Source organism: Muntiacus reevesi, chromosome 3, assembly GCF_963930625.1.
Source record: "Muntiacus reevesi chromosome 3, mMunRee1.1, whole genome shotgun sequence".
NCBI lineage: Eukaryota > Metazoa > Chordata > Mammalia > Artiodactyla > Cervidae > Muntiacus > Muntiacus reevesi.
In genome coordinates, this window is record NC_089251.1 from 226791923 (window position 1) to 226813500 (window position 21578).

General features: G+C 38.4%; 1 protein-coding gene across 17 annotated transcripts in view; it reads right to left on the reverse strand.

Annotated features, from left to right (window-relative positions):
• The window catches only part of NEB (nebulin), a 204397-nt gene that overhangs the window by 63627 nt on the left and 119192 nt on the right, over positions 1-21578 (reverse strand). For all 17 annotated transcript variants that reach the window (XM_065931527.1, XM_065931542.1, XM_065931541.1 and 14 more), the window contains exons 89-108: positions 20964-21275; positions 18742-18945; positions 18288-18392; positions 13686-13790; positions 13274-13585; positions 12488-12592; positions 11834-11932; positions 11472-11573; positions 11233-11340; positions 10437-10748; positions 8994-9098; positions 8779-8883; positions 8310-8417; positions 6946-7053; positions 6731-6844; positions 6080-6277; positions 5415-5519; positions 4618-4722; positions 4417-4521; positions 1657-1764 (exon numbers count right to left, since the gene is read on the reverse strand). In XM_065931527.1, coding sequence (XP_065787599.1) covers positions 1657-1764; positions 4417-4521; positions 4618-4722; positions 5415-5519; positions 6080-6277; positions 6731-6844; positions 6946-7053; positions 8310-8417; positions 8779-8883; positions 8994-9098; positions 10437-10748; positions 11233-11340; positions 11472-11573; positions 11834-11932; positions 12488-12592; positions 13274-13585; positions 13686-13790; positions 18288-18392; positions 18742-18945; positions 20964-21275 — 2925 coding nt within the window. The remainder of the gene's footprint in view (positions 1-1656; positions 1765-4416; positions 4522-4617; positions 4723-5414; positions 5520-6079; positions 6278-6730; positions 6845-6945; positions 7054-8309; positions 8418-8778; positions 8884-8993; positions 9099-10436; positions 10749-11232; positions 11341-11471; positions 11574-11833; positions 11933-12487; positions 12593-13273; positions 13586-13685; positions 13791-18287; positions 18393-18741; positions 18946-20963; positions 21276-21578) is intronic.

A 21578-nucleotide genomic window follows, 5' to 3' on the forward strand; every position in this document is an offset into this window, starting at 1 on the left:
TATGAGGTTTTCCAAAAATACAGTGGAACTAAATTCTATGGGAAAACTGATGTCTAGTTCTTAAGCCATATTGCCTATTAATGAATGTTTCTTTATTTTATGGACTAGGAGGAAAGGCCTTTACACAGACTGGGATCCTCTCTTCTGGCATATGATAAAATAACAATTCTCTTACAACTCAGAGGCCCACATCTCGGTTAAGACAAAAAAAGGAAAGATAGGAGTATTTATGCAGAATTTCAGTAAAACTCTTCACTGATGGAAATCAAGGAAATTCCCATCAGAATATTCTAGAACATTAGTTCACGTGCTCCTTATATCTAAGCTATTCCTCAGTTATAAAGAAACTAGTATTCAAAGGCATTAAAAAAAAACTAAAGTTGAAATCCTTCTTTTAAAAATTAATTTCTCTATGATTGATATCATTTCAAGAACAATTTGCCTGGAGAATCGTGCATCTGTAAGTTTTTTTCATGACTAAAGGAAAAAGCCTTTGCCGAGCTTTCTGAAAACTATCTACAAAAAATTCTCGAATGAAAAGCTTGATCCTTTGGGCTAGTTTGTTTGCAATCTTCCAAATTAAGTTAGTTCTGGGAAAAATCATATAGATTTAATTTTTCCCTCTGGGTAAAAATTAATTCCATATATGTTGTCTAACCAAGTATTTTTCTGTACTGTGCATTTCCAGGCCCATTAGATGGTAGTGAAACCAACTTCCTGGGTCTCTAGCATTTATATGAAGATTAAGAGAATAGAATTGAAAGATCAGGATGCACTGTCTTTAGTGTAGCAATAAGTACTCTTCTGTAAAATACTTATGTCAGAAGGAACTCTCAAAAACTTCAGGTATATATGTATGTGTTGATCTGCAGTACAAAATAGATTTCTCAGTGTGGGAAAAAAGATCTGAGAAATATTGGTCTAAAGTGTTACATAAAATGTTCAAAGTTAAGAGGTAAAAGTCTCTAATAGAGGCAAAGTTTCTGAAAGAAAACTAGGCTTATTATAGAACTGCAATGAAATTTATAGGGAGTTTTACAATAAAAGGTTTTACTTAAGAACATATTAGGCATAAAGGGTTAAAAGTGCTAAGACCTTATACTATGTTTAAACAGCTCATGTGATTTAGGATTTTTTGAAAATTATGTCTATACCTATGAAAAGTTTTGTTTTTAAAAAGCAGTTTCAAAATATTTTTAAATTTTTATATTTCATAGTTATAAAGTTAATGATTTACTCTCAAATCATATATTTGGGGCTGATGAAATAACTAGTTATCACACTCACTGGTTTATTTTTCTACCAAAGGTCACATTAATTCTATTAAAAAAAGAGTGCATTTTATATGGGGTATTATGTCCTCTATTCCATTTCTGGCAAAAATATCCATATCCACCCATGCCATTTGCACATAGGAGGCCTAAAAGGTTACACTGGTGTCCTTCATGTGTGTGTGACTGTCTCTGGACTTTACAGCCCTTGAGAGGAAAAATAAATGCACAGATTTTTTGATGACCGAGCGCCTGGAATTTGTTGGTGGTGTGCCCCTTTGAAAGTGCCCAGGGTCCTTCTGGGCAGCACAGGAACCAACCAGAAACATTCTGGGAGAGGAGAGCAGGGAAGGGCAAGAAATGGTGGGAAGGCTAATTGACTTACACGGCTGGCCATGTACTTCTGGTCCTTGGCATGTGTCAGGGACACGGTGTTAGGAGGAAGGATGTAGCTGGTGGCTTTCACTTTATCCCAGGCCTCCTTGTACACATTCTGCAGGGGTTAAAAATCTTGTGAACACAGAATAATGCAACCTGGATAGCTTCCAGGGGCAAATTTTCCCGGTTTCTGTCCTTCTCAGACATTCCCTAACAACCCCGAATCTCACTCTGTGGGAGCCAAGTGCTCCTAAGTAAATAACTGTTTTACTGACTTGTTCATAATTTCAGAGTCCATTATTTTGTTCTCTCCCATAGCACTTATCACAGTTTGACAGTTATCAGAGATTTTGATGACCTATTCATTCCTCCATAGGTCTAGGATTCCTAGAGGATGAAAACCACTAATATTAAATAGACATATAGCAGGAGATAAAATGTTTCCCTTTCTAGGTATTTATTTACTCAGGAGAAATAAAAAGCTATGAACACACAAAGTGAAATGAAAGTCGCTCAGTCGTGTTCGACTCTTTGCGACCCCATGGACTATACAGTCCATGGAATTCTCCAGGCCAGAATACTGGAGTGGGTAGCCTTTCTCTTCTCCAGGGGCTCTTCCCAACCCAGGGATCAAACCCAGGTCTCCCGCACTGGAGGCGGATTCTTTTCCAGCTGAGCCACAAGGGAAGCCCATGAACACACAAAACCTATATGCAAATATATACAGCACCTTTACATAATTGTCAAAAACTGGATGCAACTCAGATGTGCTTTTAGCTGTGACTGGAAAAACTATGGTTTAGAATTTTGTTTTGCTATAAAAAGGATAAAGTACTGATTTAGGCAGCTATTTGCTAACACGTAAATGCATTTTGCTAAGAGAAAGAAGACAGACCTAATGGCTACACACCATGTAATCATATTTAAGTGACCTTCTGGAAAAAATAAAACAATAGGGACAGGAAAAAAACTCTGTGGATGCCAGGGGAGAGGAGTGGGGCAGAAAGGGTTAATTTGGAGGTGATATAGAATTTTTCTGTATCTTGACTATAATGGTGAATACACGATTTTATGTATTTGTCAGTACTATGTACCACAAAGAGTAAAATTTACTGTATGCAAATTAAAACAAACAACCAAGAATCAGAATGGGGAAGGGAACTAAAATAGAATACAAACTGTAGCAGATAAATCTAACTGTATTACAAATGTATAACAAAGCTACAGTGAAGGAAGTGGTGAAGAAAAAAACTGAGTGAGTTTATAAAATGGTATCTTGACTGGATATTCTAAGGCTATAGGAAAAAAGAACTGGACACAAAACACCTTACGTTTCTCACAGGGGTGTGTGTTAGAAATTCTGTAAGTATTTTATATGCATACAAGGGTGGCACAAATAAAGTAGATATATCATAGATAATGAGAGTCAATGTTTTCATTGGAAAGGAAATAGAAAGTTACAAGTTGGAAAAGTTACAAACAAGGAAAAGGTGAATGAACCCTGTGGTGCTGAATTGTATTAGACAACAATAGTTCCCAATAGCAAAGCTGAAACCATTTGAGCATCAAAATAAAAAACAGTAACATTAGATTCTATCCCACAGAATAAAATAAATATCCATGAGCCTGTACTGATACAAATAAACAGAGAAATTGACAGTGTAGAAGGAACAGGTGTTCCTTACAGAAGAATTCCAATTGATAAATGTAGAAGGGATAAGGGCAAGAGAAAACAACTGGTAGGGAACTGTAACAATTCGTGCAGGTAAGATCCATCAATGGATGCTAAAATATATGAGAGAAAGTGTGAGGAGAAACAGGATAATTGCACAGTCCCAAAGAATCTCGTCCAAGATATTTATTAATAACAAAGGTAAAAAAGAAAGTCCACAGTGGAGAATCCCAGCAGATAGCAACTTAAATAAGTGATCAAGGTCATTCCCAGGTACTGATACCATGTACCACTGGCTATGATGGGCTGAGAAGGGCACATCACTTCTGTGCTATTCTTGCCAAAAATAGGAATACCTTAAACCTAATCATGAGCAAACTTAAGATCAACTCAAGCTTCAACACATTCTACACAATAACTGGCCAGAACTCTTCAAAAGGGTCAAGATCAGAAAAAGACAAGGAAGAACTAAGAAATTTTCAGATACAAAGAGACTAAGGAGTCATGATAACCAAATGCAGCATGGGATCCTGGACTGGCATCTGGGACAGAAAAGCACTTTCGTGGAAATACTGTTGAAGTCTGGATAAAGTCTATAACATTATTACAATGTTTATTTCTTTTGTTTTGGTAATTGTTCTATGGAGAAAAGTATATGGGAATTCTCTTTACTACTTTTTGCAATTTTTCTGTTAATCTAAAATTATTTCAAAATGAAGTTTAAAAAATGTTTGATGAATTAACCAATTCAGAGGAGGAAAAAAGAGTGCCTCTCTTGATCTATAAGTCACTGGTCACAGGAAAAGCTAGGGAAAAACAAGTTTAGGGTCAACAAAGAATAGCTCCAACAGTACCTGTTTGCACTAGGGAATGAGTTAGTGAATTTTTATCAACTGCATGACATAGAACAATACTCAAATTGGGGCTTATTTTCTTGTACCTATCAGAATTTATAAGATAAAGTAGGAACTTAAGGCTCCAGGAAAAAGATTTGAAAGACCTTTGGGGGTAAGGTTGCTTGTTCCTTTTAATCTCTTATTGTCTCTAAAGGTGGAAAAGGTAAGTCAAATACAGAGAAAAGAAAACTTAACTCACACTGCTAAACAGATCCTTCAGATTCTTGGTTCTGTCATAATCCACCGTTTCTAGAACTGTCGTGTATTTGTCTTTGATCTGATGATAATTCTCTTTATATTTCACCTACAGACAAAGAAGATGGGTTATTCTTTTCTATTATTTGATAACACGTAAGACCATAACAGCTTGTCCTGGGGGAGCTGTGCATGGAAGACTCACCTCACTGGCGTTAATGCCACTTTGAAGAGCAGTCACGTAAAGTGGTGTGTCTGTGACCAGGTTGTAATTCTTTAGATTTTCTTTACCTGCTGCTGTGTACAGTATCTGTGAAGAAAAGGATAAGTTACTGAAAATGGTAAAATGCAGGTCTGCTATTTGTGTCAACTTAGATGTACATTTCTGGGTTTCTGCTTTAATCTTAACAAAAAGGACAGGTTGGACAGTCCTGCAGACTTTGTACAGCTGTCAAAACTAACAGTTTCTCTTGACCAAAAGTGGAGTCTGGATCTTTGCCAGGTCCCTTCTTCATCATGTTGTCATTTCATGCTTATACTCTGTCCCTGACAATAGACTCTCAATTTCAACATCCATCAGATAGCTGCCCTCTCTGAGATGAATTTTTGCTGTGAAGTTTTCCAAATAACTACTTTTTACTTCAAAAGTTAAATACTTATGGTTAAGGTATGCATTTGGTTTCTACTCCCTGCCAGTCAACCTGATCAACTAAGGTATACATGCTTGAGAGTAGTTCACTATGAAATAGCTCCCAGATAACAGTCTGTGATAAATGTTTACAGCCTTCAACCACAGGGGAGACTCAAACTGAGGAAGGCCAGCACAAGAGCCGGCCACCAGAAGAGGCTTTATCGGCAGGGGTCTTTGGTTCCCTTAGACTGTGCACTGTCAGAGCCACTCTTTCCGCCTGGGCACAGAGACAGTCTTGCTATTACCTCACTGGGAGCATCATGGAGTCCATCAATCCACAGTGAGCTAATTCGTCTAGTAATATAGCTCACCTGACTCTGGAGGTCATATGATTTCTTCGCATGGAGGATCTGGGGTGTATCCCAAACGTAACACCCAATGCCTTTCAGCCAATTCAAATCATCCTTATACACATTCTGCAAGAAAGAAGGATCAGTGAGAGGTGACTGGTACTAACTGAACTTCCAATCGAGCATTTGATTTTCTCCTGTTAGCCTTAGGCTGTGCTTAGTATATACTCAGCTGCCATAGGATGGGTTTTTCAACAGTTGGAAGGTCTTTAATGCCCTAGTCTAAAGAAGTTTAGGAGGAGAGCAAAAGCTAAGCCCAAGACTACTGGAGCGGGTAGCCTATCTTTTCTCCAGGGAAACTTCCCAACCCAGGAATCAAACAGGGGTCTCCTGCATTACAGGAGGATTCTTTACCAGCTGAGCTACCAGGGAAGCCCAATGCCCTAGTCTAAAGAAGTTTAGGAGGAGAGTAACAGCTCAGTTTTAGTCTAGTGTTGAAGAGATTAAATAATTAACACAGGTGTCTCATTGCTCTGAGGGGATCTTTACATCAAAAAAAGTTACTTCTGCCACTTTGTATTGAAAAGCAGCAGGGTTTAGGAATGCAGAGGCAACAAGAGCATGGGGGCCCGGGCAGGACTGGATGAAGGCTGTAACTTAATCAAGCTGCAGAAAGGACCTCGTACATCACTCAAGATCTCCTGCGCGTGTCGGACCCGGACAACATTGGGTTCTTCTGGAAGAGATGTCCACTGGTGGAAGTAGTGTCGGTATTCCAGGTCACTGAGGATGTACTGGCACCTTTTAGCCAACACGTGATTCATCATATCTTGGGGTATATGAACATTTGCTTTGGTGTCCTCATAATGTCTTCTGTAGTTCAACTAAAGAATGATACATATTTAAAGACAAAAATAAGAAAGCCGTTAAGCTATTCTGATCAATTTTTTCTAGAGTCTTATTTTCAATATAGATCAATACCTTTAGACTGGACCAAGGTTAAAAAAATGATACTTTAATATATTCTACTTCTTCAAAAATTTCCCATCCCTTTACTATAACACAAAGTAAAGAGGAACCAACCTTGTTTTCTCCTTTTTCCAAATACAGAGTCCTCACTGTGTTTGGAGGAATAGGGGGGAAGGGGTGAAAACTGATAGCTACCAAAGGTGTGCAAGGCTACGTGGCAGGGACGGGGGAAAGTCTCAAGACTGATTCACTCTTCACTATCCCCCCTCCCCCCCAGCTGATTTTGAAACAAAGGGCAGATTATAAACAGGCAGAAGAGTAGTACACTGAAGTGTGCAAATCCTCTTGTTAAAGTAAACTTTGCTTACCAAGCTCCTCATCTTTTGGAAGTCCAGACAGTGAACCACGTTGGGGAACTCACTGATTTCTTTTCCAGCCAGGTAGTGACCCTTCAGCTTCTCATACGTCTCTTTGTATTTCAGCTGTGAAGTAGGTACGGTATTGAGAATCACTAGGACTTTCCAATCAGCCCTTTGCGGCTAGAAAGACTCTCAAACTTATGAAAGGAAAAAGTCCTACTGACCTCACTGTTCACAAAGTCAGCATGCTTGGCTCCCACAATGGGGATATAGCGTTCGTCCAGGGTATAGCCATAGGCCTTGGTTCCCTCCCAAGCCCTTTTATACAGTATCTAGGACAAAGAAACGCATATCAACAAAACTTTGCATTCAACCTCTTCTAGATGTCACTTGAAAGAAAATGGTAAAATCAAGGTTAACTATTTATGTTTAAAGGCAAGGCCTAAATCTTCATTTACAGCCAATAGTATGCCTACTTAAGAACAGGATAGAGTCTTTGGACTAGTTGCAAATTAAACCTACTGACCCTGAGACATTTTATAATAGAGTTTAACTTTATTTACATTTCTAATAAAAGTGAAAACAAATTTGCACACAGGGAGAGAATCACCAAAGATTGCTTCCCATTCAGCATACACACACACCCTTTAGATAAGCTGAATTAAAATTTGGAGAGCAAGTCCTCCACTTGCTGGCTGGCGATATCTGGACATGATTGCTAAAAAGGGACCACCCTTTCCTCTCTTCTTTCTGTTGGTAGCTGCTTGGTCCTACCTGTGCCCAGAAGTGACAGAGCTCTTGTTACATTATTGTCTTTTTAAAAAATTATTTAATTGGAGGATAATTGCTTTACAATATTGTGTTGGTCTCTGCCATACATCAACATGAATCAGCCATAGGTATAACTATGTCCCCTCCCGTCTCCCATTCCATCCAACCGCTCTAGTTTGTTCACAGAGCACTGGGTTGAGTTAGCTGAGTCGTATAGCAAATTCCCACTGGCTATCTGTTTTACATATGTAAATATATTTATATGTAAATATATGTAAATTACATGCAAATATACATTACATATGTAATGTATATGTTTCCATGCTTCTCTTTCAATTCATCCCACCTTCTCCTTCCCCTACTGTGTCCACAGGTCTGTTCTCTATGTCTGTGTCTCCATTGCTGCCCTGCAAATAGGTTCATCAGTACCATCTTTCTAGATTCCAAATTATGCATTAATGTACATTATTTGTTTTTCTCTTTCTAACTTACTTCACCCTGTATAATAGGCTCTAGGTTCATTCACCTTATTTGTACATCATCTCCCTCACTTGTAGACACTCCTGAAAGTTCTATCATATTGATCTTTAGCTCCTCAGTGTCTCCCTCAATGCCTGGCACATCACAGGGCCTCAAACAATACTAGCTGAATAAATACTACTTGCTCTGAATAATATGCTATAAAATAAGAATAAATACAACAAAATAATACATCTCCTTATAAGTTCGGTTGTTCATAAAGTCAGCCAAGAGTATGAATACTAGCAAAAGCTTAAAATTCAGAACTGAGTTGTACATCACATAAAATAGAACTTACGGTACTGTAGAGTTTTTCCATGTCTTTGGAGTGGGTGATATATGGTGTATCTGGAGAAAAGATATACTTGCCCTTTATTAGTTTATTAAATGTTTCTTTATATTTTACCTGAGGAGAGAAAACAAAAGAGAACCTTTGATTATTCTAAATATATATTTAAAGTTTCACAAGATCTACCTAGCAAAAAATATTTACATTTAAAGATTAATCAATGGGTTAAATTTCATTACATGATATATAATTTATATTATAACTAACACAATGGAATGTTTGGGATAATAATTTAGATATTATCTAAAAGGGGTACAGTATATGTCCTACTAGTGACTTTCAAGACATTCTCCCCCAAAGATTTTCTTATAATTTATCCCCATTTTCTTTCAAACCATTACCTGGAGTTAAAGAAAGTCTGTTCAGTTTCAGACAGTTAAGCTCCCAGTTTATATACCTTATTATACACAAAACTTACATCACTTTGATTGACTGAGTTAATCTTGGCAAGAACAATCTCTGGAGGATCCACCACACTTGTAAAGTTAGGATAGTTGGCAAGAGCATCTTTCTTATATTTTATCTGGAAAGGAATAGAGATAATTAAGATAGGTGGTCCCCTACAGGGTTATCTATCCCCACATGGTAGGTGGAGAGGCCAGGCTTTATGTAGAAAGAAAAGGCTCTGCATACCTGATTCACCATTTCCTGGTTCCTGGTAACCCTCACATGGTCCACAGAATCCAGGGGGATCCAACCAATGCCTCGGAGCCACTCCAAGTCAGCTTTGTAGATATTCTGAGAGCAGAAAGGGAGACATAATACAGGTGTAAATAACTCGGGCACATGATATCAGGCAGCAGATTAGAAACAAATTTTTCAGAAGGTTTTTAAGGCTTTCTCTCTAGTGGCTATTGTCTCATTGATTCAAACATGATTTCATCTGTATACCTGAGCAATATTTCTCATGGCTGTTAATATGAATGAGGAACTATGCAAGGTGGTTTGAGAGATGAGTATAAAGCAAGTCTCTGAAGTGTAGAGAGAAGTTATCTATGAAGTAGACAGTGGTAGGTACTGCAAGAGGAAGACCACATAGATGCTGTGGGAGTTAAGGGTGGGGAACCATTGTTTTCACCTGTGAGCATAAGACAAGGTTTTGCCAAAGAAGTTATAGATGGACTTCATATATATAGCTATATAGAAATCTGTAGGGTATTCAGACTAAATAAAGGAAGTCACACAAATAAATGCTCACATCTTGTAGGGTTGGGGGCCACCCCTCCAGTCTATCTTTACCCTCGCCCCCACTTCCTGGATTCTCTCAGGCCACCGCACACTACATAAAGAGGAGTTGCTAATCTGATTAAAGTTCCACAAAGGTTATCCTGCTGCAGCCACCAGTGAGATGGGATGTTCAAGTTCAGTGCCTGTGCTGCAGGCAGAATCTGACATCCTGTTTTGGTAATAACGAGAAGACCCAGGTAGGGTTAGCTTCTTGGTGCTTCTGAGCATCACATGGATGCATTGTGTTTCTGTTTCCTACAGACTATGGGTGGCAGGGAGAGATCTTGATTCAGGCTTCAGGGGGAGGTGACCTGAGATACATTCTCTCTCCCAGCGTTGCCAACCTCTGCATAAGGGCTTCTGGCCCTTCTGCAGCTCATCAGTACACTGTGTCCCTTTTACTTTGATTCCTTGCAAGCAACTTCTTCATGAAAGGAACGAGATGCTTGGCAAAGCAAGGAGGAGGCATTCCCAGGTCTTGACTACACTACCATGTAATATTGTTGAAATCCCAAATCAATGTCAACTCCCGCCCAAGCCAATGATTATTTTAAGTCAGTTGACAATTTTCCATGCACATGTGAGGAACTGTTGATGATAGAGATGGTACAGAAACAGATTTTTTAAAACTTGACTTTGAATGTTATTCAGAAATGCACAGTCAGTAAGCAAAGCTGTCCATTACCGCTCCCAACTTTACTCTACTTCATATCCAGCCTCAGTTCCCTTCTGAGAGCAAACTATATATTTATGGTTCTGAGTTTCAAAGACTGGAGGCTCCAAGTTGATGCTTATGATTCTGAGTAGATCATATGCCTCTACATAATTAAAGAGACAAAAATCACTTACGTCACTCTGTAGGTCATAGGCCTTCCTTGCCTGGATAACATCATTTTGGTCAGGGTGACATATCCATTGGTGCAGGTAATTGCGGTAATCAATGTCACTGGCAAGGGCCTGTCCCTCCTTGGCTGCCAACACCGACACCATATCAGGAGGTATATGGATTTTGGCCTTTGTTTTATGATAGTTCTCTTTGTAAAGTCTGTCATTCTGAATCTGCCCTGCGTGCTCAAACCAAACCAGTTTGGGATCATCTCTCATCGTCGGGACACCCACATAATGACCTTTCTGCTTGACGTGTTCAGCTTTGTATTTCAGCTGGTGGGAAGAGGAACAGAGATTCCATCAACTTAGACAAGGACACGAGGCAGAGGGGGCTCGAAACACCAAGCAAGCTCAGGCCCCAGATATTTTTGTTACTCTCGCAAGAATAAACACGAAAAAAAATTGAAATAGAGATGAAGAAATATCAATTAAAAAATGGAAAAATAGACACTTATTTTCTACGTCTGGCAATATCTTATTTGAAGGTTTAGAGATTTTAGGGAAGCAGAGAATAGAAGAAAAAATAAAGACCTCAAACAATAGTTTTTGAAGAAGCAGAAAGGAAAAAAAAGATGAAGAATGCCAAGAGCCCACAGGAAAAGGACAAGAAGGGAGCAGGTACTCTGGCCATCCTCAAGGCTGGCCAGGCCTGCCAGCCAACAAGGAGCTCTCCATGGTGCTATGTCTTAGGGTAACCAGGTCCCTGTAGGGGCAATGGCCAGTCTTTGCAAAGTTCACTCGTATCAAATTAACTTACCTCACTCTGAACATCACCAGAATGATGGGCGTGAACAAACGGCACAGCATCTGGAGGCAAAATGTAACCGGTGGCTTTTTGTTTCTCCCAGCTTTCCTTGTAGAGATACTAAAAGACAGAGAGAGAGCCATGACAAAGGGTTAAACCAAGGAGTCAGAATAGAGGGCTAAGTCTCCCACAGGTATGTTATAGTCCTCCATTCTCACAGAAAGTGTCAGGCGTCCAGGCAAAATCCTTACCTGGTCCAGTATCCGGGCTGCCTCCTGGGCAGTATGCAGCTGAGGGGTTTCTGTGAGCGTGTACTTTGATTTCGTGTCATTCCAATCTTTTCGGTACTTAATCTAGAAATGAGAAGCAAGTTGGTAAGTTCCTTGATATTAAGAACACATAATGTTGTCCAAGCAACTGTTAGCATCAGTCATCTCAATATTTACAATCTGTATCTCAGACAGTGATTGTACAATGAGCTTAAGGACCTGGAAGAGCTTTAGAAATGGCATCTTCCAAACCCAGAAATTTTAGTATTTTTTAAAATTTTTAACAGATCATCTTTATTTAAAAATTTAACAGAGCCATTTTAGAACAATAGTCATGTACTTACATCGTTCAGGATTTCACCACTATGTTTTGCTGTCACATAATCAACTCGGTCATCCACAGGAGTAAAGTTGAGAGTCTCTATTTTTGTGCGATATTTTTTCTATGGGAAAGAAAATCTCTTTTAGACAATTATTGTCTCTGGTCCTGGACAAAATATGCTGCATTTAAGGGCGTGTCTGTACTAGAAATGTAGAATGTCATATTTCAATGGCATCTTTTTGGCAATTTGGCTTTCTTCTTAGCATTTTATTTTTAAACAAATGGGTTGACATCTTATACCATCCACAGATTTTAAGGTAGCAGGTTTGCTTAGCTCCCAAAATTATATATCATATATCATTATTTCCCAAAATAATATATCATTATGTGTACTCAGGTATGTGTGTTTTTCAATTTTCAAACTTCTCTCATGTGTATTGCCATTGAGGGCAGAAGAAAAATTTCCATTTATACAATCCCAAGCATCACTGAGTGGTCTTATAGGTATTCTTATGGGTGTGGTCCCACAATGTGACAGGGACAGTAAAAGATTATTTTGGAAAGGAAAGCAATTGAAATCATAATTGCTGTTAGGGAGTGACTGCATGTGAGCTGGTATACTTTTGTTTAGTCTCTTAGGAAATGTGCTGAATGTCAGGATAAGATCTTGGAATACCTCATTGAAGATGTCTCCCATATGCTTGGCATGATTGACAGAAACAGAATCAGCTGGCATCCACCCAATCCCACGTAACCATTCCAAGTCAGCCTTGTAAATAGCCTGTGAAAGTAAGACCAGGAAGAAGTCAGTGAGTCTGGTCACATTTATTCTATTCACTGGTCTGATGGAGAAATGCAATTTAAGAATGACATACTCAAGCACCAGACAAGTAACATAAGTAAATTAATGATGTGGCGGCATAATAAACTGGGGGCCATGTTTGCTATTTAAAGGGGTTTAGCCTTAATTCAGCCCCAGGTCATGACTATCAATGACTAATTCATGTCTGGAGCTGCATCCTCTAATTTTTTTCCAACAAAGTGGGAAATCCTAGATTTGTACACAAAACTCCCTGATTTTAAAACCTTTTAAAACTTATTTCAAAATTTAAAAACACTGTGTCAACTAAAACAGCATATCTATGCCTATAACCTGTCCATGGACTGCCAATATTTTACTTACAATTTAAACCTCTGTTGCTGCTTAAGTTCTGTAGAAATAACACTTTCAGAATAGTTGTCTTTAATGTGATACAATTAAGAACTATGTTCAACTACCATTTATTTCCTTATCCTTCATAGTACTGGTGATTTTGATACCATACTATAAATTCTAACCAAAACCAAATTCTTGGTTGTATAAAGACATGAAGTCATGATGATGCAAGATTTAATGACATAAACTTTCTGGTAGTCCTGGGAAAATGATGAAAGAGTTCAGGCTAAAAGGCAGCCCACTCACATCGCTTTGCAGATCATAAGCTTTCCTGGCCTGAATCACGTCGTTCTGGTCAGGCATGCACGTCCACTGGTGCAGGTAATGGCGGTAATCAACGTCGCTGACCAGAGTCTGGGAGTTTTTAGAGTGCTCGATGGAGAGCATGTCCGGGGGGCTCTGGAACTTAGACTTCCATTTGGCCCAATGCAGCCGGTACTCTCTTTCATTCTGAATCTTGCCAGCTATGAGCGCCCAGCGGATCTTGTTGTCGTCCCTGGCTGTGCGGGTGCCCACGTAGTGTCCCTTCTGCTTCTCGTGATCAAGCTTGTATTTATACTGGAGACAGAAAAACACAGCAGATGGATCACAGCGTGAACTCTCTGTGCACCTGGGGCCTTTGCATGAAAAACTGAGGACTAAACAAGGCCACACTCACGTCACTGGCGATCTCCCTGGAGGCCTTGGCAGCCTGGATGGGGATGGCGTCCAGCCGAACGTCACAGCTCATCTTCATCTCATCCCAACCTTCACGGTAAAGTTTCTGAAGAGGAGGAAAAACAGGGTATTGTTCCCGGTTCAAACTCACCAGTGACTACAGGGGTTCAAGTGGAATTAACAACAAAGGGGTACAGTTCTGAAGTCCTAGAGCCAGTTTACAAAAAGAGAATAGGTGAAAGAATCATTATAGACCAATGTACTGGAGAACAAAATCATGTCTGGAATCCAAAGATCTGGCCTTGACAAGGTTTTTTTCTTCTTTTAATTTGAATTATAATTTCAATATAATTGTTTATGTTTGATGTAAAAGGGTTTAGGTGCTTCTTGTATTGATAGCACTGGGATCAGTTTATGTTCAGACATTAATGGTCTATTATTGAATTTCTTCATAATTCTACTTAATTCTTCATTTCAATTTTGTAATCTTCAGAATTATAAAACTTTTTACATTCTGAAAAACAAGAGGGTTTTTCATTTGAAAAACAACAGGGTTTTTCCCTCTCTATACTTTTTTTTTTTTTTTTAGATCTTCCAATACAATGTTGATGCATACTGTTTGAGAGTGTTAGATCTTTTTACTGAAGCACTGATTGGAGGTAATGGGCCATTTTCTAAGTGTAGCGCTGTTGTGTTTGTAAAGAGAGGTCAATGAAAATAGTGACTGATTTACAGATAATGTTCTAAATATATGTTCACATTTAAGTGGATAACTTCTGTACTAACAATGTTAGAAATAGCAGTAATTTAAATGTATAATTCAGAAATCAAACCTATCACTATTGTTCAGAGCTTGAATAAGGCAGAAAGGAGAAGTGAATTTCAATTAGTTTCATGGCCTTTCCGTTTTGAAAAATGAGTGCTTAGATAGGATCTGTCCTTGTAAGTATGGAAAAGTTTTATATGAATTTTCATTCAAGTTTTTGTATTAATTTTGTGTGGGCCTATTTTAATTCTTGACTTGTTTTTGTACAAAAGAAAGTGTTTTCCACATTTAAATGTATTATAATAGAGAATATTTAATGGAAATTTGTAATTATGTTATTTTAAATTTTCTGTATTTGTTTTATTACACATATTATTATACTATTTTTTCTTATGTGATACACTTTCTTTATGTGGTGAAATATAATTTTTATTTGAGCTACAAAAAAACTGGACTTAGGACCTAACTTCTTCACCTACTAACTGTGAAAATGTGGGCAAATTCTTTAATCTTTTTAACTCTGAACTTTCGCATATGATTAAAAACAAAATAAGACTGTCTTACCCATGTGATTGGTGTCAAGTTTAAATGAATCAATTTAACATGAATTTGCTTGGTTACCATAAAATTATATACAAATATTCTGAAAAAAACTGCTTTCTAAATGCTGAAAATAACTTAAAATAGTGGATTTTATCAAGATTACAGTACTAGCAACACTATGTATAAAGAAAGTGAATATTTTGTTTAGTATTCAAATAGGATGTTTGATATCTTCCAAAACAGAAGTCATTCTCACTAGTATCTAAATTTAACAACTTTACTTTTGGCATGGTGTCAAATACTAGTCTTGCTTATATCATGATACTAATGGTGTGTGCATGCATGCTAAGTTGCTTCAGTTGTGTCCAACTCTGTGCGACTCTATGGACTGTAAGCCCACCAGGCTCCTCTGTCCATGGGATTCTCCAGACAGGAACACTGGAGTGGATTGCCATGCCTTCCTCCAGGGGATCTTCCTGACCCAGGAATCGAACCCAAATCCCTTTATGTCTTGGCAGAGAGGTTCTTTACTAACAGTGCCACCTAGGAAGCCCAATATTAATGGTAGGGTTCTGGTATTTCCAGCTGAGAAAGTTATCATGCAAAAGATAGCATATGAGACTTTCCAGAATTCTTTTTCCAAAGATGCCTATGGATTGGAAGGAAGATACCGATTCTATTCAGTGAAGAGCTGGCTGTCTCTCCATCCACTGACCTGGCAATAAGAGTGTACTGCACCATATACTGTACCAATTTTAGTCCAAAAAAAGCATCAACATTTTGCTTTCTTCCCAGCCCTTGGAAAAATTAGCTCCTAAGAGGTTCATTACAGTAAAGTTGGTGGTGCAGTACAGCACATGGTGAGGAATCTTTACTTGGAAGACTCCTCTCACAAAGATTTATTATTTTTTGAAAGATAAAAGGTTTCAAGCCATGGTGGACTGTATTAAGACAGACAGTATCCTTCTTCTAAGGTCATACTGTTCCACACACAGAAAAATCTCTGATTCATGAAGGTACTACCTTTCTTGAACTTTCTTAAACTGTGAAGCTACCCGTGTAATTGAATTCTTTCATTTTATCTAATAAAAGTTTTAAGTTGATCTCTCCCTTTCCCCTGGCATACGATGATTTATTCTGCAAAGGATGATAATTCTGCCTTTTTCTTTCTGATATTTTTCTCTTATCCTTACTCTTTTTTTTTCCTTTTTTTATGCATGTGCCGGTTTTTCATTGCTGTGCGGGCTTTTCACTAGTTGAGGCGAAAAGGGGCAACTCTTTGTTGCAGAGTAATGGGCTTTTCACGGCAATGGCTTCTCTTGTTGTGGAACACAGGCCCTAGGGCACACGGGCTTCAATAGCTGCAGTTCCTGGGCTCGGGCTCAGGCTCAGTCATCGTGGCACATGGGCTTAGTTGCTCTGCAGCATGTGAGATCTTCCTGGACCAGGAATTAACCTGTGTCTCCTGTATTGGCAGATGGATTCTTTATCATTGAGCCACCAGGGAAGCCTTCTTATCCTTACTGTTAATTATTTTGGCATAAATGAGAAGCTTATCACTAAGCTACTTTCAGCAAATGTTAAAAAATGGTAATGAGCCTCTTGATGAAAGTGAAAGAGGAGAGTGAAAAAGTTGGCTTAAAACTCAACATTCAGAAAACTAAGATCATGGCAGGTGGTCACATCAGTTCATGGTAAATAGATGGGGAAACAATGGAAACAGTGGCTGACTTTATTTTTTGGGGCTCCAAAATCACTGCAGATGCTGACTGCAGCCATGAAATTAAAAGATGTCTGCTACTTGAAAGAAAACTTATGACCAACCTAGACAGCATATTAAAAAGCAGAGACATTACTTTGCCAACAAAGGTCCATCTAGTCAAAGCTATGGATTTTCCAATAGTCATGTATGGATATGAGAGTTGGACTATAAAGAAAACTGAACTATAAAGAAAGCCAAAGAATTGATGCTTTTGAACTGTGGTATTGGAGGAGACTCTTGAGAGTCCCTTGGACTGCACGGAGATCAACCAGTCCACTCTAAAGAAAATCAGTCCTGAATACTCATTGGAAGGACTTATGCTGAAGCTGAAACTCCAATACTTTGGCCACCTGATGCGAAGAACTGACTCATTGGAAAAGACCCTGATGCTGGGAAAGATTGAAGATGGGAGGAAAAGGGGATGACAGAGGATGAGATGGTTGGATGGCATCACTAACTCAATGGACATGAGTTTGAGTAAACTCTGGGAATTGGTGATGGACAGGGAGGCCTGGCGTGCTGCGGTCCATGGGGGTTGCAAAGAGTTGACGTAACTGAGCAACTGAACTGAACTAGTGGGCATCCTTGGTTTACTCCTGACTTGAATGAGAAATTTACTTACTTGATGAGCCTTGCCTTTGATTTGAAATTTATTCTTAGTTATGACAGGAAAATATTCATTTATTCTTATTTTGCTACGATTTTATTAAAAAAAAATAAGAATGGATACTTGATTGGTCACACATCTTTTTAAATCTAATAAAATGAGCATATAATTTTTCTCTTTTATTCTATCACATTATCAGTTTTCTGAATATGAAATGCTTTTGGCATTCCTGAACGAATCCTAATTATTTATCATATTCATGTACTATCAAATTTGATTTGTTAATATTTCGTTTAAGATTTCCTCATTATTATTGGTCTACAGTTTTCATTTGAAGCACTTATCTTTGACAAGTTTTGATAATGATGAAGGCTTTCCTTCTTTCATTAGGGTCTATAGTCACTTATTCCTTGAAGTTTGGAAAGAATTGCCCTATAAATTCATCTGGGTGACCCTGACATCAGAGAGGAGTGAGGAGAGGTCTTTAATAACCCTCTTCATTTCTTATAATATGTTTTTATTCTTTTTCTGGGGTTAATTTTAGTAATTTATAATTTCATGAAAAGAATCCCCTATATATCTGGGTTTTAAAATTAATTTAAATACAGTTGTGAAATGAATTCTAATTATTTTATGTTCATCTGAATCTGTCATTCATTCCCCTGTCTTGTTTGTGCCTCTTCATTCCTGTTTCATCATCTTTCTCCTTGTTCCTTTCTCTCTTTTGTCATGTTGACGGTGCCTCACAGTAACTGGCCTTACCCAGTGATTCAGAACCAGGGATCTGCCCCTCTCCTCACTCCTGGCCAAGGGCCTCCTTACCCATACAATCTTCTCTTCCTTGGCTATAAAGGGTTCCCCAGTGATAGCTTCGTACCAATTGGGCAACTTTCCAAACAAAAGGGGAGTCTGTTGCAGTACTTACATTGCTCACGTTAAGAGCATTAGCTCTAGCAAGATTAATTTCTGGAGTATCTGGCATTATGTGGACTGAAGTTTTATCCTTGTCCCAAACTTCTCTGTACTTTGGCTGTGGAAAGAACAATAACAAAATTACTTCACAGTTTGTAATTTTGCTAGTTGCAGTATACAACTTCTGATTTTTTTGGTCCCAAATCTTTTCATATTAAAAATTTCCAGAAGCTTTTCGCATAAGTTACTCAAATTTGTTATGAAATCTGCATTAATACCTTTCATTTGTACTTTGAGATTGTTTAAAATTAGTAAGTAGTAACAAAACAACCGTGTCAACCTCACTTACTAAAATTTTTGCTCTCATCAATATTAATATTATCTTACAAATGGATTACCAGATTAATTATTTAGCATTCCTTTATAACATGAACTTAATTTTAATACAGAACAAAAATGTGACTCACAATACTAATATTTTCAGCATTTGATTTAGCAAGGACCACTTCAGGTGTGTCAACAATACTTGTGTACTTGAGATTCACCACAGGTGTCCGATAGACACTGTCGCGGAAGATATGCTGGGCATTTTTGACTCTCAATACTTCCGGAGATCCTTCAGGCATCCAGCCGATGCCACGGAGCCACTCCAAGTCAGCCTTGTAGATGGCCTGGGGAAGGAGACAAAGTCAGGAGGGGCAGGTTTGTTTTTTAATCTGTGGTAAAGTAAGAAAGCAGCTTTTCATGTTACATTTTCTCTTCCAGAAACAAAAATAAAGCTGAGCATGGGCCTAACAGAAAGAATTTCTCCTATGCGCAGCAGTGTTTTGTCCTGCTTTGTCTTCTGTGGCGTGTGTGTTCCTGTGCATACACAAATTCTAGAAAGCAGAATGATGCAGAAGGGATGCCCTGCTTGGGGGATCTGTGGGAGATTTTTGAATATTTTGGTTGTCATCTCATTAGCCAATGCAGACTTTGAAAAAAATAATAATAGACTCTCCAACAAGTTCTCCACACAAAAGCCAGAATGGTCTTTACAAAATTCATCATTCAAATTTGATGTCACAACATCCTCCCAACTTATGACTTCCCATTGGTCTCAAGATAAAGATCAACATGTTAACATAGACTAGACTGTGGTGATGGCCTAGCATCAGTCCCTGCTCTTTCTTCCAACCTCATCTGACACGTGCTTCCCTTTCACCCATATGTTCTGACCACACTGGCCTTTCAGTTTGTGGTTTACATATACCCCCCTTTGTATATGTTGGTCATTCTGCAGGAATGTCCCCTGTGTTTTCCTCACTGAACCAACTCCTATTCTCTTTTCTTATCTCTAAATCAGCATTTCCCCAGAGAAGCTTTTCCTACCTCACTTTTTCATAGTGCAAGGACCACTCTTTTTTTTTTTTTTTTTTTAAGGACCACTCTTTTTTAGCCATCCCATTTTTGCTGATATTCACTAGTTGACATCTGTTCCTTTCTCATCAATGTGAACTTCCTTAAGTCAGGAACTTTTTCTTGTTCTTCTTTATTCACCATTGTGCATTTACTGCTCAGCACAAGACGTGGTACGTGGTCAATTTAATAATTATTTTTAAAGGGATAATTAAGAACTCAATCCCTAGTTCCACAATTTCGATCCCACTTGGGTTTTCTTTTTCAGTACTTCCTTTTGAACTGGGATTTGCATTTTCTTGGCTATTTCAACATGTTTTCTCAGGAATATGTAAGTAGTTAACTAGATAAAATTGCTCTATGTGAAACACCAGTTATTAATTTCATTAAAAAACCACTGTGTTCTTCAGAAATAGTATATTAATAACTAATAGGATACAAATATCAAGCTAAAATAAGGAGTAAGAGGAGTCAAAATGCAGGGAAATTTCTACCTCAGTGAAGAAGGTTATATGTTTTAGTGTGTAAAGTATGACAGATACCCAAAATCTAGAAGGATTCTTGAAGAGGATTACATAGGTTTTGAAGCTTCCCTTTCTCATTCTTTAAGAATTTGATTGATATGCATTCTTTAATACACCCATGTTAATGAAGAGACTGCATTTACCTAGAAACTGGACTAAATTCACCAAACGGCAATCATTTCAAATGATGGGTATACTCTTCTATAACAATCTCATCTATCATATAAAAATATCAACTGAAGCTTAAGGAAAGTTCAGATAATTAAAAGAAGGAATTCATTCTGTACAAGAAACAAATATCCTGATAGAACTCATTATTTTCAAAAGATTGAATGGTTAGAAAATATAAGTAAATCTTAAAATACTTTGGGCAAACTAATGAAACATGTTGTGAAGAATACAAAGTTAAGGGAAATGAGTGCGCTTAGAGCATGCTGCTAATCTTTTAAATTAATTTCAAGAAGACAGCCCCTGTCATTCTTCAACTGAAGAAACACGATATTTAATAAGCTACAAACAATGAATACATTAACAAAATCTATAGAAAAACTGTGGTAGCACCACTAACAGTGAAGATGAAAACTTTCTGAATAAGCCCAGAAGTAAGGCTTGCGATGAACAAACTCAGTAAGATATCCCAGGCAAGTGCTCAGGCAGGGAGAACGTTCCTGAACATTGGAAGGAGTGACCGGGCAAAGCTGTGGAAGGCTGTCTTCCTGGGGAATAGTCACCCCGCCCCACCCCCAGGCACCACAGCAACGACTTACATCACTCTGCAGGTCATAGGCTTTCCTGGCTTGGATCACGTCATTCTGGTCAGGAAAGCAAGACCACTGGTGTAGGTACTGGCGATAGTCCACATCGCTTGCTAACGCCTGGCCTTCTTTGGCAGCGTTGATGGACACCATGTCCACCGGGATGGTGATCTTGGCCTTGTGGTCATTGTATGCCTTTTTGTACAGCCTGTCATTCTGCATCTTCATCACATTTGCCGCCCAGACCAGTTTAGGGTCTTCCTTGGCACTGCGACACCCAATGTAATGACCTTTCTGTTTCTCGTAAGCAGTTTTGTATAGATACTGGTGGATGTGAACAGAAGAAAGAAGATTTGTTTCTCCAAACGAACTTTTTCTGGACAGCCTACTCAAATAACTCCCTCATATTACCCTTTTGGGGGCACTGTTTTTCTTTAAATTCTTACTGCAAGTTTTATACCTGATACTCTGGTTTGCCTTCTACATCTATATTCATGAAAGCATTGTGAACACCTCAAAGGCAAGAACTGTGCTTCTGGGTTATCCTCCAGTATAGGACTGTCCACTGTTTCCCAAACTTCAGTCATCGTGTGCCATGCTCTCATACTCTGCCATGAAGTTTTGTGA